This window comes from Pygocentrus nattereri, chromosome 8 (genome assembly GCF_015220715.1).
Source record: "Pygocentrus nattereri isolate fPygNat1 chromosome 8, fPygNat1.pri, whole genome shotgun sequence".
NCBI lineage: Eukaryota > Metazoa > Chordata > Actinopteri > Characiformes > Serrasalmidae > Pygocentrus > Pygocentrus nattereri.
The window spans coordinates 10,354,439-10,377,596 of NC_051218.1; the positions used below are offsets into that span (position 1 = coordinate 10,354,439).

The following is a 23,158-nucleotide window of genomic DNA, read 5'->3' on the forward strand; positions in this document are numbered from 1 at the left end:
TTACTGAAGGTTTATAACGGGTGTGAGTATCAGACTCACTTTACTGGCTGAGCACCGTGGATGTGCGAGCAGTGAGTCTTCCTGGAATTGCTGCATTCATAAATGGCCAATACTGAGTAGTAAAGAAAGCCATTACCGCCGTTTACAATAAAACATCGACCACCTGAATATTGTTTTGTCATTTTTAAGTGAATTTCTACCCCATTCATTTGATACACTAAGTCACGTTTAGTTTCCAAGTCATTATTTTGAGAAACTCCGTATATTTTCATCTCGGAAACATAAAGCATCTCAGAATAATGAGAAAGCTTCGTCTTTCAAAAGAGTGAAGAGATCTGAAAAAGTATCTGAAGTGAATGGCATAGTAATTCACTCAACAATAAAAAAATAATTAGTTTTTTTTTATCATTAGTGGCGGTTAATGAGCTTCCACAGAATTCACATAGTGGACAAACACGATAAATAAACGTATTATATATAAAATGTAAGCTGAATGTGAAGAGTATATGCAACTACATAGCTGCATGTTTGTGTGTAAACAGGTGCCAATAAAGTAATACGGGTGTAGGCCCATATAAGCTGAGTGTGTGAGTTAGTCTGCAGGCTATTCTCAGTAGGATATGACATACCACACCCACTGCTTACTGCCCAGTATATCCAAGAACCGAAGCTTTGATAAAGTCGCCGGTATGATAGGGGACAAAACCCTATGGGCGAACACCACATAGGTCTGTGTGACTTTAGAGAAAGGCAGGGGGAAGCCAAAGATCCAAAGGCTGTTTAATTGGTGCAGTTAGATGCACATCAGCAGACAGATGCTATTTTTAATGAATGGTCTAAGAAATAAAATTTCATGAAATGAAATGAATTAAAATGCGGGTCGATGGGATTTTAAATGTGTATGCTACTGATGCAAGCAGGGTTATCCTGCTTCGTTCCTGGTGAGATGTAGTGGTGTAAGTCGCGGATTTATCCGCGAGGGGGCGCCGAGGCCGAGGTTATTGAGGTTATTGAGGCAGTTTTATTTGGGCCGTCTGGACTAGAGGAGGAGAAGGCAATGCAGATTGCGCTTGTTGAACGCTGCATGCTGTTCTAAAGCGCTCGCGGTGATTGTTTTTTTACGGGGTGCCACGGCGATGGGAAAGCTATAAAACGGTCGCTATTGATCCATAAATGATCGGAGTGGACACTGGATGCATTAAGGACTAATGGATATCAGCATCATTCGCAATAAGTAACTAAAGCGATTTCGCGCTGCTGCGGAGATTCTTCATTCTTGTACACGTCTTGGACTGGCGCGTGATGGCTTGGTGTCAGGTGTGCACAGACGTGTCTTTTGTTTGGGCCGCTGAATCGTATTGAGTGGTTATAAACGCTGATAGCTGAACGAGGAAACTAAGACTGAAGAAGGAGAAGCGACAACAAAAGGAGCCGCGCGCTCTCGCGAGAGCAGCCGCGAGCGCGGAAGAAGCGCGTGCTGACATTCGAACTTTGTCACTCCGACGGCGGTTAGTGTTCAAGCGGAGCCCGCTCGGCCTCTTCAGCCTCGATTTCTGTCTGTGAAAGACAGCAGAGGAATAAAAAATCCGCACAACTTCTGTACAATGAAACGGCCAAAATCAAATAATAATATCGTACGTTAAAATTTATCCAGCTGAATGAACTGAGGCTAAGGGATTTACAACGGTTCCCGAGGCGCTTTCTTTACAAGCGAAGAAGAATTCAAGATGACTACGGTACGTCTCACCAAAAGTAATAACGTCAGGTGTGTGTGTGTGTGTGTAATGTATGTACCTAGCGTTAGCTTTAGCAAGGTTATGTTATTCCTTGTCCTTGTTCGCCTCCCCAAACCGATTTAGCGATTTAGCTGGCTAATTAGCCGAATTAGCCGTCGTCGTCTAGATCTAACTAGCTGGATAGGTAGGTTAGGTTACCTTGTTCAAGTCCAATTCGATGTCGAATGAAGTAGCTGCTAACGTTAATATTGGCTCGCAAGCTATAAGGCTGAATTTAGCTTCTTATTTGCCAGCTTATTATATGAATTTTCCGTTCCACCTTAAATGGTGCGGCAGTTGCATTCTGGCGCATGTACACCTATTACACCCGTGCCACACTGCAGCGCGATTTAAGGTGGAACGGAAAATTCATATAAGAAGCTAAATTCAGCCTGGTGGTAAAACCGCTTTTTAGGAGGAGCATAGTTAGTTAGTCCACAGTAATATTGTAAAGTTAGATAATCAGACTGGTCGAAAAAGAAGGGAAGGACGCAGTTAGTGCTGGTCATTCATTGAAAGGTAAAACTTACTGCTAACGGCACATGGCTAACTTCTATAAGCTACCTGGTTATCTGAAAGGCTTCGTTACTAATGTTAAAGCCAAACCTTTTGGTCGCTGCAGCGTGGCGATAACTTGGTACAACCATTTGGGGCATTTTCGTTAGAATTGTCATGCGTAAGTGATGCGAACATATCAATATTTCACCGTGTTTTAGGAACATGGCCTCTCGGGAGTTCAGAAAGTACAGATGCGAAACGTTTCTGAAGAAGCATCGACGAGTTTTGGTGAATGTTAACGATACAGTGCCGCATTGAATTATTACTACAGGACATTTAGTGTGGCGAATGAAATCATCTATCACCACCACCACATAAAGGTGTGTAAACTGCTGTGTTACTCCGGTTTGATTTAGCCAAAAACATGTAAAAGCCAGGCGGTGGAACACAGGCAGCTCTCTCTGATGTGGCGACAGGAGACGGAAACACCACCACTATAGACACTCGATTGTAGAGTAAAACAAAAAGGACTTCTGAAACTCAAGATTTTACATCCCAGTTAATCATGTGGTATAAGCACAGCCCTCATACTGAGATCCATTGACGGCTAAATTTCTCTACTGTTTAATCATAAAAAAAATTGTCATGTTATTACCGTCGTAATCTTTCTAAAGTAGCTTGATGGCTATCTAGATTGACTGGTCTAGCCAAGGGTGAGTCATTTCAAGCCAACCGGTTTATGTCAGCCTGTAGCATATCTAATAACTCAGCTGTGAAAGTGTTACACTGGTTTTATTCAAGTTTAAAGTGACTGGGTTTAAATAAAAATGCCTGAGCTAGATACTCAGCTTGCAAATCTGTTAGTGGATCATGTCTTGGTTGCTGCATGGACATACCAGCTGATAAACATGGCTTGATGCACATGACAGGTGGGGAAGAAAATGTCTATGTTGACCTTTGCCATCCTAAAATTCATTTCAGCCTGTTTATCGAGACAGGTTTCTTTGCAAACGTGTCCACCATGACTAGGATATCGCTAAGTATTGGTTGTGCTTTTGGCTTTGGTCTTCATTACGGTCTGCCTTGGGGTTTTCCACCTACATGTGTTATCAAAATTAAAAAACAAGAAATCATGTCAGTGCAAACACACATTTATTTCTTTGGCTTAGGCCTTTGATTAAAGTATACTTTTTGTTTGTTTCAGTGACACAGAAGCTCGGATCACACTTGGCACACTGTACAACCTGCAGCTTTAAAAGTGCTCATCAAGTTTTACAGCAGGCTGTTTGCAGACCATCTCAGGTCACCCCTTATGTTGAGTGAATGCTTCCCACGGTTCCACAGACAATGGATGACCTAAGTTTGAAAGGCTGTGTGCATTATGAGTTTGTACTAGTCTATGAACATATCCTGCCCTACTTCATTCACACTACCCTTCCATTGCTTTCCTCAAGCTCTTTAGTTTCTAAGAGTATTGACTTTATCTGAACTGCTCATCAGGAGGGAGACGAATCTGGATTTTGTAACTCCAAAGCAGAAAAAAAGGTGGAAAAGAAGCCTCTCTGTCTTTTTCATTACCTTTCTGTGGGTGTATGGATGTGATATAGCATTTGAATGTCTGCTCACTCTCTGTGGGTGAAGATATGTCTGAAAGCCTCAAAGACAAAATGGTCAAGTTCCTATCACCCCCTTCGAAGAACACCAACAGCTCCAGCTCAGACTCGCTGTTGGGTGAACGGTTCGGTCCTGAGGTCCGCCGCCGCCATCACACCATGGAGCGAGAACAGCTGAAAGGCGAGCACCGTTTTTTCCGTCGCAGTGTTATTTGTGACTCTAATGCTACAGCTTTGGACCTTCCCAGCAAAGTGTGCCTTCTGCGCTCACCACCAGACTGCTCCACTTCCTCCACTGACCACGGTGCTGGGGAAACAAAATCCGCTGCTTCGGTTGACCTTACTGGGGTTGAAAGGCCAGTGGTGGTGAAGACAGAGAGTGCAGATGATGGCATCCATGAAGAGATAGTTGCAGAGAAGAGACCTTTGGTGTCATTGGGTTGTGATGGGGAGACGAAACAGGTGCCTGCTTTGGGACCACCCAGTGAGGTGTTGGAGCTGGAGGCAAGTAGCGTAGGTGCAAAGTGTGAAAAGGAGGAAGATGAGGAATGTAAGGAGAAGGCTCGAGTGGAGGCAGAGCAACAGCGTGAGGCAGAGAAGAAGGAACAAGAAGACATCGAAGAGGTTGAGACAAAGGCGGTTGGTACCTCGCCTGATGGTCGATTTTTGAAGTTTGATATCGAGATTGGACGTGGTTCATTCAAGACCGTTTATAAAGGATTGGATACAGAGACAACTGTGGAGGTCGCGTGGTGTGAACTTCAGGTAAGGTTTAGGTTCTTTCCTTTTGTACAGCATAATTCTTGTTTAAAGTAAGTCCTTAAATTCATGTCTAAGGGTAGGTATTGTTGAATATATTTTTGCAATACATGATGTTTTTTTTCTGAGGTTTGTGAACTTTTACGAATGGAAAAAATGCACCAGCGAAACAGAAATGGCACATTTAAAAAAACAAGTAGAATTATTTTAATTCATTGTTTGCAAGAAAAATGTTTTAAGAATGAACAGAAGGACAAAACAGTAAATTAATAATATGAGACATCGTCAACTACCGTGTGGGAGAAATATGACCACAAAAACACCAATAGAACGTCAGTACAGAAAAGTGAGTTACGGTTTTAGGAATTAGTCCTTTTTCTGTAGCAGTTCCGTTTAATTCAGTGAGATGGCATTACCCTGAAATTCCAGGATTTTATCTTTTTTCACTTTTGCAGCATTGCATAGAAAAATGAGAACCCAACCTACGTGAAGAATTAATTCAGTGAATCGTTGCATCCCTAAATGGCAGATACTACCCGTTATTGGAATTTTTTTTTTTTTTTTTTTAAGACCACAAATTTCCATGATGTCATTTACCCATTGCTGTACATACTGGCAAAGAATTAAACCTAATCAACCAGAATTAGATGTACCTGACTTGGAAGACTGTTGCATAAATAATATCTCCCTGGCATGTATCTGAAGAGCTGTCAATATCCAACAGTCATGCCAACGTATTATTTTGATTGGTTTTGTAGTCTTGAGTACCTAGCTGTTATGAGTCCCTCATGAGCAATTTCTCTGATCATAGTACTGAAAATGGTTTTGCTGCACAATTTTCTTAATGGTACTGGCAGACCACATAACCAGAAATAAACTCTATCTGCCAGAAAAACACTGGGTTGTGACCCGTTTCCCTCAAGTCTCTATTTGCCTTTATTGACATCCTGTTTCCTGTTTCAGAGGGGTTAAGAGAGGAAATCAAGCAGGCACTTGTGAGAAATTTTGCTCTGTGTATGCCGCTGCAACACGCTCGTGCACTTTTTCAAAAGTGGGTCAGATTTCCTGCCAAAGAATGTGTAATCTTCTGTGTAAGGAGCAGCTCTGCGGCCTGCTGAGGCTTGCTGCTGCCCTTTCCACCCCCACCCCCTCTGCTGTTGCTGCTGCCGAGAGATGGCAGGGCATGGGGTGTGATCACGTGAGCTGCATCTCTAGTGCAAACAGTCCTCGGGTTGAGCCAGCTGAGGAAACCTGCTGAAACAAAAGCTGCAGTATCTTTTTCACTTTCGCTCTTTTGCTCTCTTTCTCAGGTTTTCTTTCTTCAGTGTCTCACACTCAGTTTCCTTGCAGGCTCTTATTTCTGTCTCTCTCTCTCTCTCTCTCTCTCTCTCTCTCTCTCTCTCTCTCTCTCTCTCTCTCTCTCTCTCTCTCTCTCTCTCTCTCTCTCTCTCTCTCTCTCTCTCTGTCTCTGTCTCTTTCTCTGTCTGTCTGTCTGTCTGTGTCTGTCTCTCTCTCTCTCTCTCTCTCTCTCTGACACTTGTTTATTTATTTGTCACTTGCTTAGGCCGTTATTTGTTCATGGTTTTGCTTCCATGCAATGCACAGCATTGCAGCGGTACAGGACCAAATACAGGTATCTGTGCCAGAAGGCAGTATGCATGCACCGCTTCTGCAAAACACTGGGATACTCCCCTCCCACTTTAGTCTCATATCTCACATGACACACATGTTTGAATAATATGTAGGTCGCAGCACATGAAAGAATTTAGATAGGTTTCACTTCTGTCTTATTTTGAAGAAGTGTTTTGTGCTTCTTTGCTTTTGTTTAACCACTAAAGCAAATGTTAATGCAGTCCATATATTTATATTTGGTGTCCAGCACTGTCTCAGGTCATATACTTCTTCAGTTAACTTTTCATATCAGCAGTTCCATTACAGTTCAAACCTAAATATTTGAAGTTGTGTATGACTGAAAACCTAAATATAAGCTCTGTCTGTGCCCCAGTGTACTGTGCTATATGACATTCATAAATAATGAATGTAGATGTGATCTGATGGTTTATCAAAATGGCTCTCACCACTTTCATTTTTACGGGCGATTAGAAGTTAATTTTGAAGATAAAACTTGTTAATGTTTAGTGCACTATTCTGCAGGTGTACTGATGTTAATGTGCTCTGTGTTGAATGTTTCACATTTTTTTTAACATTGTGACACCTCAGTATCCTAAACAGGCCTTTTTCATAAAGCTAATAAGCTCTGATCCATTTAAAATGAAGTATAAAGGGTTGAAATCTGTGTTGGACCAGACTGTAATTTTTGCTAGGTATTTATATTTTGAATTGGCAGTATCTCAGAAATCCAATGTATGAAAACACAATTTAGGTAATGAGCTACACATCAGGTATATTATCAAAAACATAGAAGCTTTCAGATTCCTTTCTTTGTGTAGACAAATGTGTAGAGATCCTAAAGAGCTCTAAGGGTTAATGAGGAACTTTATGTACTTTGTCATGTGGGCTGTCTCTCCACTGGGGAAACTCCCATGGTTTCTGGTCCTGGTGGCCAGTGAGGGCTATGAATGTTTAAAAGTTTTGGAAATGTGCTGCAGTTGTAGAGAACAAAACTAGGTCACTGGGTTAGGGTGACCTCACTCTCTTCAAATATACCCCCGCCTCCCAAAGCTATTCCATCTGTGTTGTGATGGTTTATTGCTGGGTTTAACCTTTTGAAGTCATTATGAAGAGAGTGTTGTGTTTTGCTTATAAAAATAATGTTGGATGGGTGAGTTTTAATATCACGTTTGGGGGGTGGTGCCTTTGGAAGACCTCCAAGTTATGGCTGGCTGTTTCTCATTCCAGGAATTGTGGGTAACCGCATGCAATGAATGTAGGTCATACTTAGAGTTGCAGAGTGTTCTGCATTGTTTTAGAAACATGTCTCTGCCATTCAGGGTGCGTTATGTTGCAACATAAATTCAATGGGTAGTACCTTGAAAGTGATTTTAAGCGTTTCCCAATTTGTACTTGGGATATTTTAAATTATATGACCATTATCTTGTTTTAAAAATGAAATGGAAATGTTTATCAGTTGGGGAAGAAGACTTTAAGTTATATCTATTCTTGTATCTTTTTTTCCCCCTTCAATCAGTATCTCATCCATAGCCCATTTCCAGGTTATCAAACACTCTTATTGTCTTCCTGCCTTGAAGGATGTATCATGGTTGTTTTTAGATTGTACAGTGGTGTGAAAGTGTTTGCCCCTTCCTGATTTCTTATTTTTTGCATGTTTGTCACACTTAAATTTTTCAAACCACCAAACAAATTTTAAAAATTAGACAAAGATAACATAAGTAATCACAAAATGCAGTTTATAAATGAAGGTCTTTATTATTATTAAGGGGGAAAAGAATTTCAAACTCACAGGACCCTGTGTGGAAAAAGTGACACCCCCCCATTAAAACATAAATTAACTAGTTTATCACATCTTTGAACAAATGAGAAACAAATTAATTGAGCTCTGTCAGTCTGGAAAAGGTTATAAAGCCATTTCTCAAGCTTTGGAACTACAGCGAACTGTAGTGAGAGCCATTATCCACAAATGGCGGAAAAATAGAACAGTAGTGAACCTTCCCAGGAGTGGCCAGCTGACCAAAATTACCCCAAGACCACAGCGATGAAACATCAAAGAGGTTACAAAAGACCCCACAACAACATCCAAAGAACTGCAGGCCTCACTTGCCTCAGTTAAGGTGAGTGTTCATGACTCCGTAAGAAAGAGACTGCCATGCAGGCCATTTTTACCCAGAGTTCCAAGACGAAAACCACTGCTGAGAAAAAAGAACATAAAGGCTCGTCTCAGTTTTGCCAGATAACATCTTGATGATCCCCAAGACTTTTGGGAGAATACTCTGTGGACTGATGAGACAAAAGAACTTTTTGAAAGGTGTATGTCCCATTACAGTAACGCAGCATTTCAGAAAATGAACATCATACCAACAGTAAAATGTGGTGGTAATGTGATGGTCTGGGGCTGTTTTACTGCTTCGGGACCTGGAAGACTTGCTGTGGTAAATGGAACCATGAACTCTGCTGTCTACCAAAAAATCCTAAAGGAGAATGTCCGGCCATCTCTTCATGACCTCAAGCTGAAGTGCAGGGTTCTGCAGCAGGACAGTGATCCAAAACACACCGGCAAGTCCGGCAATTAAGACTTTGGAGTGGCCTAGTCAAAGTCCTGACTGAATCCGATTGAGATGCTGTGGCATGACCTTAAAAAGGCGGTTCATGCTCAGAAACCCTCCAATGTGTCTGAATTACAACAATTCTGCAAAGATGTGTGGGCCAAAGTTCCTCCACAGCACTGTAAAAGACTCATTGCCAGTTATCACAAACACTTGATTACAGTTGTTGCTGCTAAGGGTGGCCCAACCAGTAATTAGGTTCGGGGGGCAATCACTTTTTCACACGGGGCCTTATAGGTTTGGATTTCCTTTTCCCTTAATAATAAAGACCTTCATTTATAAACTGTATTTTGTGTTTACTTGTGTTATCTTTGTCTAATATATATATATATATATATATATATATATATATATATATATATATATATATATATATATATATATATTATCTGAAGCATTTAAGTGTGACAAGAATAAGAAATCAGGAAGGGGCCAAACACTTTTTCACACCAGTATATTTCCTTCTAGAGAATCATGAAGATTAAAAAATTTAGCAAAAAAAGTTAGCAGGTTAACTTCCTGTGTATGTACACTTTTATGTATGCTCAGTGATACAGTTTATGTCCAGTCCTCCCTAACGCCCTTCATCTCAATAAAGCCATGGGCTTGAGATTTGATGGTGTAAACTGCTAATTAGTTTATGTTAAATGTTCTGTAAGAAGTAATTGTGACCAATAACATACATACTTTTTGCTTTTTTTTCCCAATTACATTAACACTTTCAGTATTCTTTAAATGAGAATCATTGTGTTCCAAACCCTATGCAGTATGCTGCTGGTGTTGGTGGGTGGAATTGTTTGTTTAATATTGCCAAAACCACAAATTGCAAGACTGGGTTCCTTATCTAAATTTCCGTATCCTAAATTTTCAGGACCGTAAATTATCGAAGTCTGAGAGGCAGCGTTTCAAAGAGGAGGCTGGCATGCTTAAGGGTCTACAGCACCCCAACATAGTACGCTTCTATGATTCCTGGGAGTCCCCCTCCAAGGGGAAGAAGTGTATTGTGCTTGTGACGGAGCTTATGACATCTGGAACCCTAAAGACGTAAGTGCATGATTTTTTCGTTTTGTCTAATCTAATGCTTACCAACCAGGTTTCCACATGTTAATTTATTTGATGTAACGCTTGCTTTGGTTTGCAGGTATTTGAAGCGGTTTAAGGAGATGAAGATCAAAGTCCTGCGCAGTTGGTGTCGACAGATTCTGAAGGGGCTGCACTTCCTTCATACTAGATCCCCTCCCATCATCCACCGCGACCTCAAATGCGACAACATCTTCATTACTGGCCCCACTGGATCCGTCAAGATTGGAGACCTGGGCCTTGCTACGCTCAAAAGGGCTTCTTTTGCCAAAAGTGTCATAGGTACGATCCTATAAATCACAGCATGACATAGTGTTTTTATGTCAACTCGCTGTGCGGGTTCTCCAGGAAGGAAAAGAAAGTCCCTCTTGTTCTGAAGTTTCTTTCTCTTCCTATGCTTCTTCTAAAAGTGTGATTTAACAGTGTGGTGCGAAGGCAGACCACAGCATTACCGTGAGCCCCCAAACCACAGCAAACCAGGGCCCCTGCTTCTCGTGCTTTCTGTTTCTCTCCCAACTCAGGATTCTCCTCCTTTCCCTAGGTCAAAAATCAGTTTTGTACTCATATTGTCCTCAGTGTTTTAAGAAGCACTTATTTCAGGTGCTCCCAGAGAGTAAGTAGCTCCTTAACTCTCCTTTTGTCCGTGATGTGCGTAGTTGTATTGTGGCTTGTCTGCAGGCAAACCAGATCTGATCATGGCAAAAGGATAGCATGAAAGCTAGAGGTGAGCCCTGGGCTTTCAGGTACCGTTCTGAATTATCTTCATCCTGTGGTTTGGAGAATTTGTGGTCTGTTTCTTCAATGAAACGTATGATGTTAATGCTAATTAACTTTGTTATTTTTTTTCTCTTAAGGGTAGGTCCTCTGTGCTTGCCTTTTTTCTTTCAGTGTCTTAAGATCACAGCCTTAATCTGTCTCCCTGTCTTCCTCTTGGTTGTAGTTCTAGGATCCTTTTTATTATTTTGGGAATCCTTAGATTCTAACCTCAGATCTCCCCTTATTCCACTTTAAGGATTATTTAGTGTACTGCAGTACAGGCAGTAAGTATGCAGAAAATGGGCCTGGTAAGTCAACCAGTACAATGTGACACATTACAATCCAAATCCATTCCAAATATGTTAAGTTTTTCTGTGTGAGGTCTTTGTTCAATGGGCAGCTTTCTTACAGTTCAAGCTGTTGTGCAGAACCTCACTAATCAGTAACTAGCTATGGAATCTGCTCTACTTAGGATTTTCAACTTACCATTTTTTTTCTTACAGGTTTATCAAAAAGGTAGGTGTCTATTAAAGGGGATTTTCTGCAGACGCTAATAAAAGCTGAGGTCTTGACAGAAGTTATTTCCATAGCTGGGAGTTTAGTTTTCCCTGAATTAATAGTTATGGGCTGTTGACTGACCATTGACTCACCTCAGACTTTTCCCAGTAGTTATCTGTTTGGCTAACACCTCACTCTGCCTTTATCTCGGCTTGTTTAAATGATTTTGAATGCCTAACACTCTATCTTAATCTGTGTCGCTGGTTGCTGACTGAGTTTGAGTTTTGGTCAGTCCAGGCCTTGTAGTAGGTTCTGTACTCCAGTTTTGTTTCCACAGCCCTGCCCTAAAGATCTTACACTGAGAAACTTGGGCTTTTTATGAAGACAGGCTAACTGAGCGTGGTTTCCCCCTCCTCTTTTTTTTTTGCTTTCTATCCCTTTTTGCTCTCCCTCTCTCTACCTCTCTCTCTTCTCACAGGTTGCCAGCGTGGACATCAACACCATCACCTTCCTCTCTCCACTTCACAGGAGAGGGTGTAGTAGGGCAATGAGAGAGAGAGTTCTGAACCGTTCTTTTGATTTAAGGTACCCCTGAGTTCATGGCGCCTGAGATGTATGAGGAGAAGTATGACGAGTCAGTGGATGTCTATGCCTTTGGGATGTGTATGCTGGAGATGGCTACCTCTGAGTACCCGTACTCCGAGTGCCAGAATGCGGCACAGATCTATCGCAGAGTGACCAGCGTAAGTCCTCACCCCTGGGGGAGAGAGCCATGTGTGCTCATCCTCCTCCCCCTCCTTTGCTACGTTCTTTTAGTCTTCCCCTTTTTGGCCTTGTGTGAAGCATTTTCTTTACTCTTTTTTTTTTTTTTTTTCCCTCTCTGAGTGGTAAGTTGTCTTCCAGTACGGACTGAAGTTGAAGTCCTAGTTACTGACTTCATTTTGGACTGGAGTGATTTTTTTATTTTATTTTTTTTGTGAGCAAACATGCTACCAGTCAAACATTTTAGAAGATGACATGAAACTATGAAACAACACACATGCAAATACACAATCTTTTTCTTTCTTTAAAAATTGATTCCAACCTGGTGGATTCTTGGCATTCTCTCATGAGGTTTGAACTTCAGCACACCCTTTAAGACCTTGTTGGCTGCTAAAAATTGCTTTTTGGGAGGCATTAAGAAAAGAATTTGATTTAAATTATTGGAAATAATTTCCTTGGTCATTACCTGCTTTATGTATTTTTATGTGTATATATGACTGTAACCTTTCAAGTACTTAAGCATGATCTTGTGGATCAAAATGTTTGTAAGAATATGAAATAAATATGCATACATATATTTATAAATAGCAAAAGTTGCAAGGCACAGAGCAGTGGCCTTGGCATACAGAGTAATTAATTGAAAAGGTTTTCTTTTTTAGGGAGGTGACTTTGTCGTGTAGTAGTTGCAGCCAAGACATGTCATGGCAAAGCTTCCAGCTTTAAAAATAGGTTTTAGTCTCTCTGCGGAATCTAAATGATTTGAGCATTTTCTGTTTGACTCTTGTAGGGGGTGAAGCCTGGCAGTTTTGATAAGGTCGCTATTCCTGAAGTCAAGGAAATCATTGAAGGTTGCATTCGTCAAAACAAAGATGAGAGGTTTGGTGATCAACAAAACAACAATGATACAAAGTGTCCCATGTTGCCAATAAACTGTTACCTCAAATACTGTTTTTTTTTTTTTTTTGTTGTTTTTTTTTTATTATTATTATTAAGATATTCCATCAAGGACCTGTTGAACCACGCCTTTTTCCAGGAAGAGACAGGTGTTCGTGTTGAACTGGCTGAAGAGGATGATGGGGAGATGGTTGCCATCAAGCTGTGGCTGCGCATTGAAGATGTTAAGAAGCTTAAGGGGAAATACAAGGATAATGAAGCCATTGAGTTTTCCTTTGATCTCCACAAAGATGTCCCAGAGGACGTAGCGCAAGAGATGGTAGCGGAAATCACTGCACCATTAATTTTTGTAGATGTTCAAACTTGTATTCATTTGGTTAAGCCTTCCCCTTACTAGTCACCAAAAGAGCATCTCTTTATAGCTGTCTCACACACTTTTCCTCTCTCCCTTCCTCCCCAGGTGGACTCGGGCTATGTGTGTGAGGGCGACCATAAGACCATAGCCAAGGCTATAAAAGACCGTGTGGCTTTGATCTGCAGGAAGAGAGAACAGCGGCAGCTGGTGCGGGATGGACAGGAAAAGAGGAAGCAGGAAGAGGAGAGGGGACTGCAGGCTCAGGGTGAGCCCTCTTGTCCTCAGTCCTCTACTGCAAAGCCCCCTGTGCCCACTCTAGCGCCAGTTCCCATGGAGACGGAGGAGCCTGAGGGGGAGCAGCACCAGGTGCAGCAGCCTGGGGCCCCTGCATCAAGTAAGCATCATTACAGAGATTATTCTTTTCCAGATATTTGCATTACTTGCCACTTTAAAATGTCTGTAAAATGTGCTATGAAGTGGCTGGTATAGGATCTGTTTTCTCTTGCAGCCATTGGTGGTATGGAAGTCCAGTCCTCCATTACTGTGTCTGAATCTCACAGTGGTCAGCCAGTTCTATCCACATATACGTCTGTACAGCCTGAGCAGCTGCCTCAGCCCTCTGCAACTGCACACAACACTCCTCCACTACTACCCCAGCAACAAACAGGGATCCAAACACACAGCCTCGTGAGTTATCCTCTAGCTGTTTAATTCTGCAGCATTTGACACTGTTGTCTGTTTTGCAGAGTTGTTGTATATGCAAATCTATTTTTCCTTGTCCTTCTATCAGCCACAAACCCCTCCTGCACAAAGCAGCAGTGCTTTGTCTTCAGTCCCTGTGTCCCTTCCTGGAAATACTGCTCCACTGCAGGTACACATCACATCCTACACATTTTGAGTAGCTCTTTCCAATGATATCATGCCTACAGCTAAATCATGATTGGTGGGAAGAACCTACAAAATCCCTAATGTTTATGTAAATCTGCCTTTACATTTTTTTCTTTTTCCCCTTGGCTGGCCAACAGACTGTTCCTGTTCAGCCTGGTATGTCCCTGCAGCATCATCAGCCACCATTAGATGGCATTGCTGGTCAGCAGAGCTCCACTCAACACCCACCACAAGGCACTCATATCTTACAGGTACAGTACTTTATTTTAACACCATTTGTGGAGGTGTTCATTTTCCAATAATATGCATACATCTTTGTAGTCTGCAATGAAACTGGTTCTTCATACAGTTGCTGGTCACGCTTTAAGCATCTTTTGTTTCCTTTTCGTTTGGTCACCCAAGTTATACCATTTCCAGATGTCTCTCACTTCTGAGTATTGTTGACATCACATGCAGACCTTACTTGACTTTCATATGAAGCAATTTTTGATTCTCCTCCAGTTTTAACACATTCGTTGTACATGATTTACATGAACAAAATGCCTCAATAAACTAGTGTTAGTATTTATACCTTTAAGTAATTTAAATCAGTTTATGAAGTAACAATGTCATTACATGTGATGGATAAAATTTGATGTTTTAGGTTGTCTTTAAGTCACAGTGCTTTGTTGTCCTTTATCCTTTATGACAAACTAGTGTGGCCTGGTTTGACACACAAATGCTGGCATTTCTGCTCTGCCATTTCTTCTGCATTGCAGAACCTTTGACCAAGCATCGCTTAACAAACATCTTATTACACAGAGCAAATTCCATTAAAGAAGCTGCTTAAGTATTGTAAATTACTGCATCTCTAAGGGGTATTACTATTCTCAGTCTACCAAACCCAGTAAACTTAATTCGTTAACTTCATTCTTCTCTTGTTTTATACCCCTTCCCCCCTATCTTGCATGCTGGCTGTCAGATTTGGGCAAGCCAACTCAGCCCTCCTGTTTTCTCTCCACCTCCAAATGCTGAACAGCTCTATTTCTTGTATCAGGCCTTTCAGGTACAGATGGTGCCAAGTACTGGGGTGTGCTTGTGTGTGTGTGTAGGACCCCCCCATCCCCGTTTTGCTTCCTTGTTAACCGAGGCTTCAGAGAGCTAGACTGAAAGATCTAGATTATTTATATAAAATAGGAAAATTTCTGAATGTAGTTCTTTAAACTCTTGTGTGGTGTGTATGTTTTTAGGGGTGTAAATATAAACATTTGTAAGTTTAATGCAATTTCAATTAGAATAGAACACGTTTGGTTTAGAACAAGGGTCAGCAATCTTATCCACAAAAAACTGATATGGCTGCATATCAGGGAGCAAACCTTATATAAACATGTGGTTGTATTAAGACTTGATTGCAGAACCCTGACATGTACAAAGTGTGTGACATGATCTTGAATAATGCAGCTGAGCTATAAAAACCTCAAAAAATATATATCATAAACTCAGATGACTGATATTTTGGTGACAGTGACTGAAAATGAGAACTGTTTTGTTTTTCTTTGTTTTTGACACTATACAATTTGGTAACCCACTAGTGTATTTGCATCATGAAATGTACTTGTCAAAGTTACACTCAACATATATTCATTCCTATTCACGCTTTCAGACTCCTCAGAGTGTGTCCGAGCCTCTACCTTCTGAGCAGACTCAAGCACAGTCAGTGCTGATTCCACCATCTACAGAGAGGTATGTCTCTTAAAGAAATTAGTATTTGCAATAAATACAAATCCAAAAAGTGCAGTTGTAGTTAACAATGACTGACAGTCATTTATGAGTATATATTTGGCATGATATTTGAATAATGCTAACCAGTTCCTGCTAGCTTTCATAACTGTTAGCTAATTTAAAATTTTTAAGAGAAAATTGGCTGAAGTGTGGGTGAAGTGAATCCCCACATAAAAGCACTGATGTTTTTGGTTTGTTTTGTCTCAGTGGTCTGTCAGATGCAGCATCAGGGCTCAGTGATGGGAATGATGGCAGGCATGAGGCTCGCTCTATGAAGCGCCACCAGCGTCGCTCTGTCCGCAGCCGTTCACGTCATGACAAGATGGCCAAGGGCAAGCTCATTGTACTCAATGTAAGTGCTTATCAGTTAGGCTTGAACTTACCCTGTGATTAACTGCTTGACAGATAGAAGTCTTATTCAGTAGGGCTTAAAAATAGTTTAGTAATTAGATAAAAGAGAAATGCATTTATTCACAATCTTCCAGAAATCGGAATCCGTAGTTCTGGCGCTACTTGTATTTATTCTCCAAGTTTGATTTAAATTTCAGATTTCTAATATTGGTGACAGAGTGGCTGAATGCCAGTTGGAAACCCACAACAGAAAAATGGTGACATTCAAGTTTGATCTGGATGGAGACAACCCTGAAGAAATTGCACGGATCATGGTAGCTTTTTTTACTCATTGTGTCCTCCATTGCAAGGCAGTCTGCTAATCTAATCCAAAGTGATTTTTCAAAATGTTTTTGAGTAATTTAATATCTCATTCTGCATTAGGTCAAGAGTGACTTCATTCTGGAGAGTGAGCGCGAGTCTTTTATTGAGCAGGTGCGAGAGGTTATAGATATGGCAGATGAGAAAGGAGAAGCTATAAAAGACAGTTATCCTCAGGTATGTGATGACCTTTCTTCTACGTTGCTCCATGTACTACAAAACATGCAAGTATTGTTAACGCTCTTTACGGTTATAGGTGATAAGCAACTCAAACCAGCAAACACCTGAGATATCAACTCCTAATCTTTCCGGTGAGCATAATTTAAGTAAAGCTAACATTAAGTTATTTGTAGTTTATTACGTGGTAATAGTATTAAGATTTAATTCCTTAATGTTGGTTTTCTTTTATTTACAGGTGTCCCACCAAATGTGGCTGCGCAAGTGGTGCATTCAGCTGGACGACGTTTTATTGTCAGCCCTGTGCCAGAAGCACGACTGCGGGAGCCATTTTATGGCCCTCCCTCAGCTAGCACATCTTTCGGAGATGACCTGACAGGTAGGTCATTTTCTCCTGCTGCCAAGAGAAAGACCTTTCTTTGGTGCATGACATGCATTTCTTTAAGTATTTGTTTTTATTACTTGCAGTGTGTGATCCTACCCCAGCTGGCAATACACAACAAGACCAAAGCAACCTAGTTCCCAACACCAACCAAATTTCTGTATTACCTACTCAACCTGGAGGACCTGTGACTCAATCTGTATACCAGAGCACAGGGATAGTTGCACAGAACACTTCTGTCAATGTCCCTGTTGTAACCCAAGGTTCTACTTCACCACCTTCTGCTGCTCAGCTCCCCAGAACAGGCAGGATATCTCCTTCCTCTGCTCTATCAGAGCAGCCTGTCTGTCAGCGTCGCCCCTCGCTGCCCACCCCAACTGCTTCCTACCAGCAGCCTGAGAGCAACAACACTGTTACACCATCTGCTGGCGAGCAGCTGCCTGTTCTTGCTGCCTCCGTCCCACAGGGGCCACTTGCCCACTCCTCAACCCCTACGCCACTGCCTGTAGCTGCCCCCAGCCACTGTGGAGAGAGTGAGGGGGAAACGCAGGGAAAGTCACCAGGCATCGAAGACATCCATGCCTTGGACAAGAAGCTTCGCTCTCTTTTCCATGACCAGGGTTCTTCCTCAAACCCTTTGGCCCAACCTGACGGTTCTGCCGACATGGCCCCCACCTCCTCACCCCCCAACAGCATCAGCTCTCCTCCGTCTGGCCTGACTTCGAGTGCAGGTCACATTCCACAAGCCAGTTTGTCCCTGAGCTCCAGTGGACACTATGCTCCTGGCACCTTTGCCTCTCAAGCCCAAGCAGGAACAGCTACTATATATGTGCAAACTCCTCAGACTGACCCTGGCTTGCAAAGACTTCAGGTTGGCATCATAGCATTTTTTGACTGTCAGAACATTTATTGTTTTGGTAGTTTCTTCCTTTTTGGTGTTTATCTATTTTATATAAACATTTTGCTCTTGACTCTCACAGACATCTGTGCCTGGACCTCAGAATGGTGAAAATGCTGCAGAGAACACCCAGCCTGATGCAGCACCAGATAGTGAAGGTTTTAAACTTGGTCGATTTCAGGTACTCTCAAATGTTTCTCCCCTTACAGCATACCAAATTTATGACAGTGACATAATTAAATACACCAGAAATTTGTTCTTTTTAAAATCTGTCTAGGTTTCTGTGGCTACTGATCAAATAGTAGATGGTGTTCCTGCCACAACAAACTATGGTCACGTACAAACTATGGTCTCCTCTTCATCCACTACCACTTCTTTATCATCTTCCTCATCTATCTCAAGCCCTGAAAACACTCTCCATAAGTCCCAAACCTTGCAGAGGACAAGCCCTGAACACAACATTCCAGACTCCCTCCCTGCTACTACTGCTTCTACTACAATTGGTCGCTTTCAGGTGACCTCCAGTTCTGACATCAGAGTGGGCCGTTTCTTGGTTAGTACTTCCGGAAAGGACGGTACTACTGTAAATACAATCGAAGGACCAGACACCAGTCAGGATCTCCGGATGTCCCCAGCCAACCAGACCAACTCTCAGTGCTGTTTAAGCAGTGACAACGACTCAGAGCCAGAGGATGAAGCCTTCAAGAAAGAGATCAGACAGCTCAGGGAAAGGTAGGACTTTTCCATTTACATACCTAAACTTGTTTTTTGATTATTGTTATTGTACTTTATTAGACATCTTATGTTGTGGATTACTGGAATGTGTTTTTTGATTTATTTAGTACCTATTTTTTGCTTATTGCAGACATATGATTGAGATCCAGGCCTTGCAGACTAAGCAGAAGAAAGAGATTGAGGAGCTATATGCACGGATGGGAAAAACACACCCCCCTGTAGTGGCCTCCTCTGTTGTAGCTGTGGCAGGAGGTCGGCGGAGGCCCACAAAAGGCAAGGGCAGCAAGTCAAGCCGCAGTGGCAGCAACCATGGCAGCCTCCAGCAACAAGGTACCAAGTTACCCTGAACAAAGTTCCATTATACACACATTCTGGTAAATCCCTATTTTCAAAACCAAATTATTTTCTCTGCTTGTAGGAAACAAATATTCTTCACAAGGCAGGCAGGCTTCAGTCAGTCAGCTAGCTACAGGGGAGATTCCAGTTCCCCAGAGTACACCTGTTCAGGATGCTCAGTCAGAAGGTTACATTATATTCTTGGTTTTTATTTTTTCTTTATATTTTATTTAACTGTTCTTTTTTTTTGCCACTCATCACATTTGATATCTAGACACTAGTTACACTACTGTTTACTGTGCATCTAGGCTTAATCTGTTGGTCCATTCTGTTCCATGTCATTCCACCACATTTAATACATGCAGTACTTGTGTATTTAACAGTGACAGTGTTTTAAATGCGTCTCTTTTTAGGGACTACAATCATAAATAAAGCAGAGAATGGTTCTAATCAAGCCACTAATCTTCCTCGAAAAGGCACGTTTACAGATGACCTCCACCAGCTGGTGGATAACTTTGCTCGGGATGCCATGAACCTGGCACAGGTCAAGAAAAGTGGAAAGCAGAATGCACAAAGCCATGATGTAAGCAGAACAAACCTTCTTCCACCTTTTTATTTTAAGCTGTAAGTTTTAACGGTCTTAGTGTGTGTGAAGTAACTAGTTGTGGTTGCCAAAATAGAATGTGTTTTTCCCCTAGACACACCCTCGCAAGTTTTCTGCACCACAGCTCTGCTCCATAGGCAGTCATGTGTCCACCAACCCTAGTACTGGAAGGAAGGGTTCGCTGTCTTTGACCTCACAGCAGTACAGCTACCATTACACTACCCCACAATGGACAGGGCCAACAGGACATGCTCAGGTGGGCTTGCTGCAGCCTACAGCCACAAATAGCCTTCAACAAGGCTTCCATGTGGCCACAGGGCCTCACAAACCAGGAAATAACGGTGGAGGATCAAACTTGCGGAGCACTCAGGCAAGTTAAGACAGAAGGGCGTAGCACCACTGGCACCGGATTAGGAACACCCCACATACATACTAAAGACACTTGGGTTGTTTTCAATAAATATGTTTCAGGACAAGACTAGACTAGACCAGTCATGCTGAAATAGTACAGAAAAGAACAAACAATTAAATATGAAAAAATGGTGTCTTGTGACCTAATGAAAACCAAGTAGACTCATGATGACTTCACTAGAACTTGAGCACCTGAGGTGTGTACAGAAGGGTAAGAAGGCTTTGGGACGTGGAGGTCAATGTGTACAGAGCAGTACAGGAAAGCTAGACTCTTAATCCTTAAGACGTTAATCCTAAAATTTGGTCTGTTTAAATGAAGATGCATGGATTTTTTTATTTATTTTTTTTTTTTTTTTTGTAAAATAAAATAAAAAAAAACTGGTATACATCTCATAAAATAATACCACAGTGATCTTACAATTTGCAGTCCAGATGAAAACCTTTCATCTACACAGGATGGAGTAATTTAAAAAAATAAAAAAGCTACGGTTGAAGGTTGACGAGTTTGGAATATAAATGCTGCCAGTACACATCTGTAATTAAGCATGACGGCAATAAGCAAAAGATGGATAAAGTAAGTTGGTAGTATGGAGTAAAGAAAGTCTTCTTTGTTGATGGTAAAGTTGGGCTATAGGCTTAAATGATATTACATGTTAATCATGAATAGTAGGGGACCGCCTTCTTTCAAGGTTTTTTTTTTTTTAATTATTATTTAAAGTATGCTCATTTTAAAACATTTCATTAAAATGTTAGCATTTGAATTAAAATGACAAAGATGTGCAATATATGAAGGTTTTAAAAGCAGTGAGATATAGCACTTGATAAACTTTACACCTTTTTTCTTTTATAAATATATAAATTGCAACTTTTTTGTGTTTGTGGAAGTCCTTTTGACTCTAGCTTGTGTCAGGCCTAGACTCTATCCCTGTTATTCCTGAAAACACATACTGTAATTTAATGGATGTAAACAGAAGCAGTGTGGGTTGTGGTGTCTGGGATGACTACGGGGTGTAGCATCCTGTACACCCCCGGACTACGTGCATATGGGGTGCCTTTCTAAACTACCAGATGTTTTCATTTTGAGCCAGCCTTGAAGCACTAGTACACTATAAAACATGATTGTTTTAACTTAAAGTAACCTGGTTGCCTTAAATTTGAGTTCACTGAACTTCAAACAAGTTAACAGAATGTAAAACACATTCTCTTAACTTTCTATTTGAAGTTTAATGAACTCGAAATAAGCCAACCAGGGTACACTTAAGGTAAAACCTTAAATCATTTTTTACAGTGCATGTTCCACCCATTAAGTATTCCCTTTAAGTGGATCGTTTATGGTCAGTAATGACCATTACTATCCTATTGGAATTGGCAGACAATTTTTCAAATATTTCCTATAACAAAAATGGATTGAAACATCCACAACTTAAATATTACAGTATTGCACATTAGAACTGATTTGTGTTTATGCTCTATTACCACTCAAACATTTTTATTACTAAGCCACAAAGAGTGCCATTCCCACACAGAAGTGACTCCTCACCTCTGAAATGATCAGCTTGACTTCTCTAGAGAAGGAAAAAAATGTTACTGCAATGCAGAATATGCACCATTTTAAAGTTTAAACAGGCACGGGAGGTTAATGTTACTTTTGATACTTGAGTGCATGAATTTTTCTAAATCTGATTTTCATTGAGCACATTCTCGCAAACACTGTTCAGAGTACCACTAGTGTCACAGATCACACCCTGCTGTATTCAGTGTTCTCAGAATTGCATGTTTTTGTTTTTAAAACGGATCTCATCTGTGCATTTAAATCAGCATTAAATCTGTAAGTTAAGGAAAAAAAAACAGGCAAGTAATACTGCTTATATGGTAATTCTGAGCTATTTTCATCCTGGGTCTTTTTGGTGATGATATTGATGGTTGTGTGTTAATCTTGTTTAAAAGACTGTATATACACAATATTAATTAAAAATTTGCAACAGTGCAATTTTTGGGTTCATTTTTTTGGGTTCATTGTGGTTTCGTTTTATGCGCTCAGTGCAAGCAAGGCGTTTTCCCAAGCTAAACAGTATTAGAATATTGTGGACTGAATTGATCAATTCAGTGCAAAAGTAACAGAGCATTTAGCAATGGGCATTGGGATTTTAAGACTTGTTTTTGCCAGGGCAGCATATAAATGCTGTATGAAATTTAGACAAATTAGACTTACTTAGCACTTTGAATATAGGAATTTCACTTAATCCCATTGATCATATTTTCCTACAACCAGTACATAATATCCATGTCTCATCATGCCATCAAATCATAATCAAATTCATTAAAATTTCCATGTAAAGTAAATGTATGTGTGTATATTAGTCACACACTGAGCACTTCTACAATTACAGACTGTAGTACATCTGTTTTTTAGCATAGGACCACCATGAAGCAGGTATTTGGATGGATTATTCTCGGCACTGCAGAAACACTGACGTGGTGGTGTTACTGTGTGTTGTGTGGGTAAGAGGGGATCAGACACAGCAGTGCTGCTGTAGTTTTTAAAACACTCACTGTCCACTATTAGACACTCCTACCTCGTTGGTCCACTATGTAGATGTAAAACCAGAGACAATAGCTCACCTGTTGCCGCACTGTTTGTGTTGGTGATCTTATAGTCCTTCATCTGTGGTCACAGGACACTTGACTGGATAATTTTTGGTTTGTGGACTATTCTCAGCACAGCAGGGACACTGACATGTTTAATTCCAGCACCATTGCTGTGTCTGATCCAGTTGTGCCAGTGCAACACGCACTAAGCCAGTACCATAAAACCACCCAAATAATACTTGGGGCCTGACCACTGAACAACAGGGTGAAAGGGACTAACAGAGCACAGATGAACTACAGTCTGTAATTTGCAAACTATAAATTGCTCCTATATGTAGATGGAACTAATGAAATGGAGAAGGTGTTCCCAATATAGTGCTGTTTGAGTGTGTCTGTGTATGATATGTAAACATCCTTCACTGGTCCATGATAAAT

At 41.1% G+C, this 23,158-nt stretch overlaps 1 protein-coding gene across 2 annotated transcripts; it reads left to right on the forward strand.

Moving 5' to 3' along the window:
* Positions 1-1,040: 1,040 nt before the first annotated feature.
* wnk1a (WNK lysine deficient protein kinase 1a) lies at positions 1,041-22,124 on the forward strand. Of its 2 annotated transcripts, XM_017690324.2 has the most exons (24): positions 1,041-1,736; positions 3,478-4,651; positions 9,758-9,930; positions 10,028-10,248; positions 11,806-11,963; positions 12,770-12,858; positions 12,976-13,195; positions 13,337-13,625; positions 13,740-13,918; positions 14,022-14,102; positions 14,257-14,370; positions 15,762-15,841; positions 16,088-16,232; positions 16,429-16,545; positions 16,655-16,768; positions 16,848-16,902; positions 17,007-17,147; positions 17,237-18,021; positions 18,131-18,229; positions 18,326-18,780; positions 18,914-19,113; positions 19,202-19,306; positions 19,533-19,702; positions 19,818-22,124. In XM_017690324.2, exons 2-24 carry the CDS (start codon positions 3,917-3,919, stop codon positions 20,100-20,102), a joined length of 5,010 nt encoding a protein of 1,669 aa, XP_017545813.1. In that variant the 5' UTR covers positions 1,041-1,736; positions 3,478-3,916; the 3' UTR covers positions 20,103-22,124. The 2 variants fall into 2 exon arrangements, with proteins under 2 accessions (XP_017545813.1, XP_037396335.1); XM_037540438.1 differs by lacking the exon at positions 19,202-19,306.
* Positions 22,125-23,158: the final 1,034 nt, after the last annotated feature.

Coding starts and splice junctions, on each gene's coding strand:
- wnk1a (XM_017690324.2), top strand. CDS start 3,917: ATGTCTGAAAGCCTCAAAGACAAAATGGTCAAGTTCCTATCACCCCCT. Junction 13,626..13,739: donor GCCTGGGGCCCCTGCATCAA/GTAAGCATCATT, acceptor TTTCTCTTGCAG/CCATTGGTGGTATGGAAGTC. Junction 14,371..15,761: donor AAGGCACTCATATCTTACAG/GTACAGTACTTT, acceptor TCACGCTTTCAG/ACTCCTCAGAGTGTGTCCGA.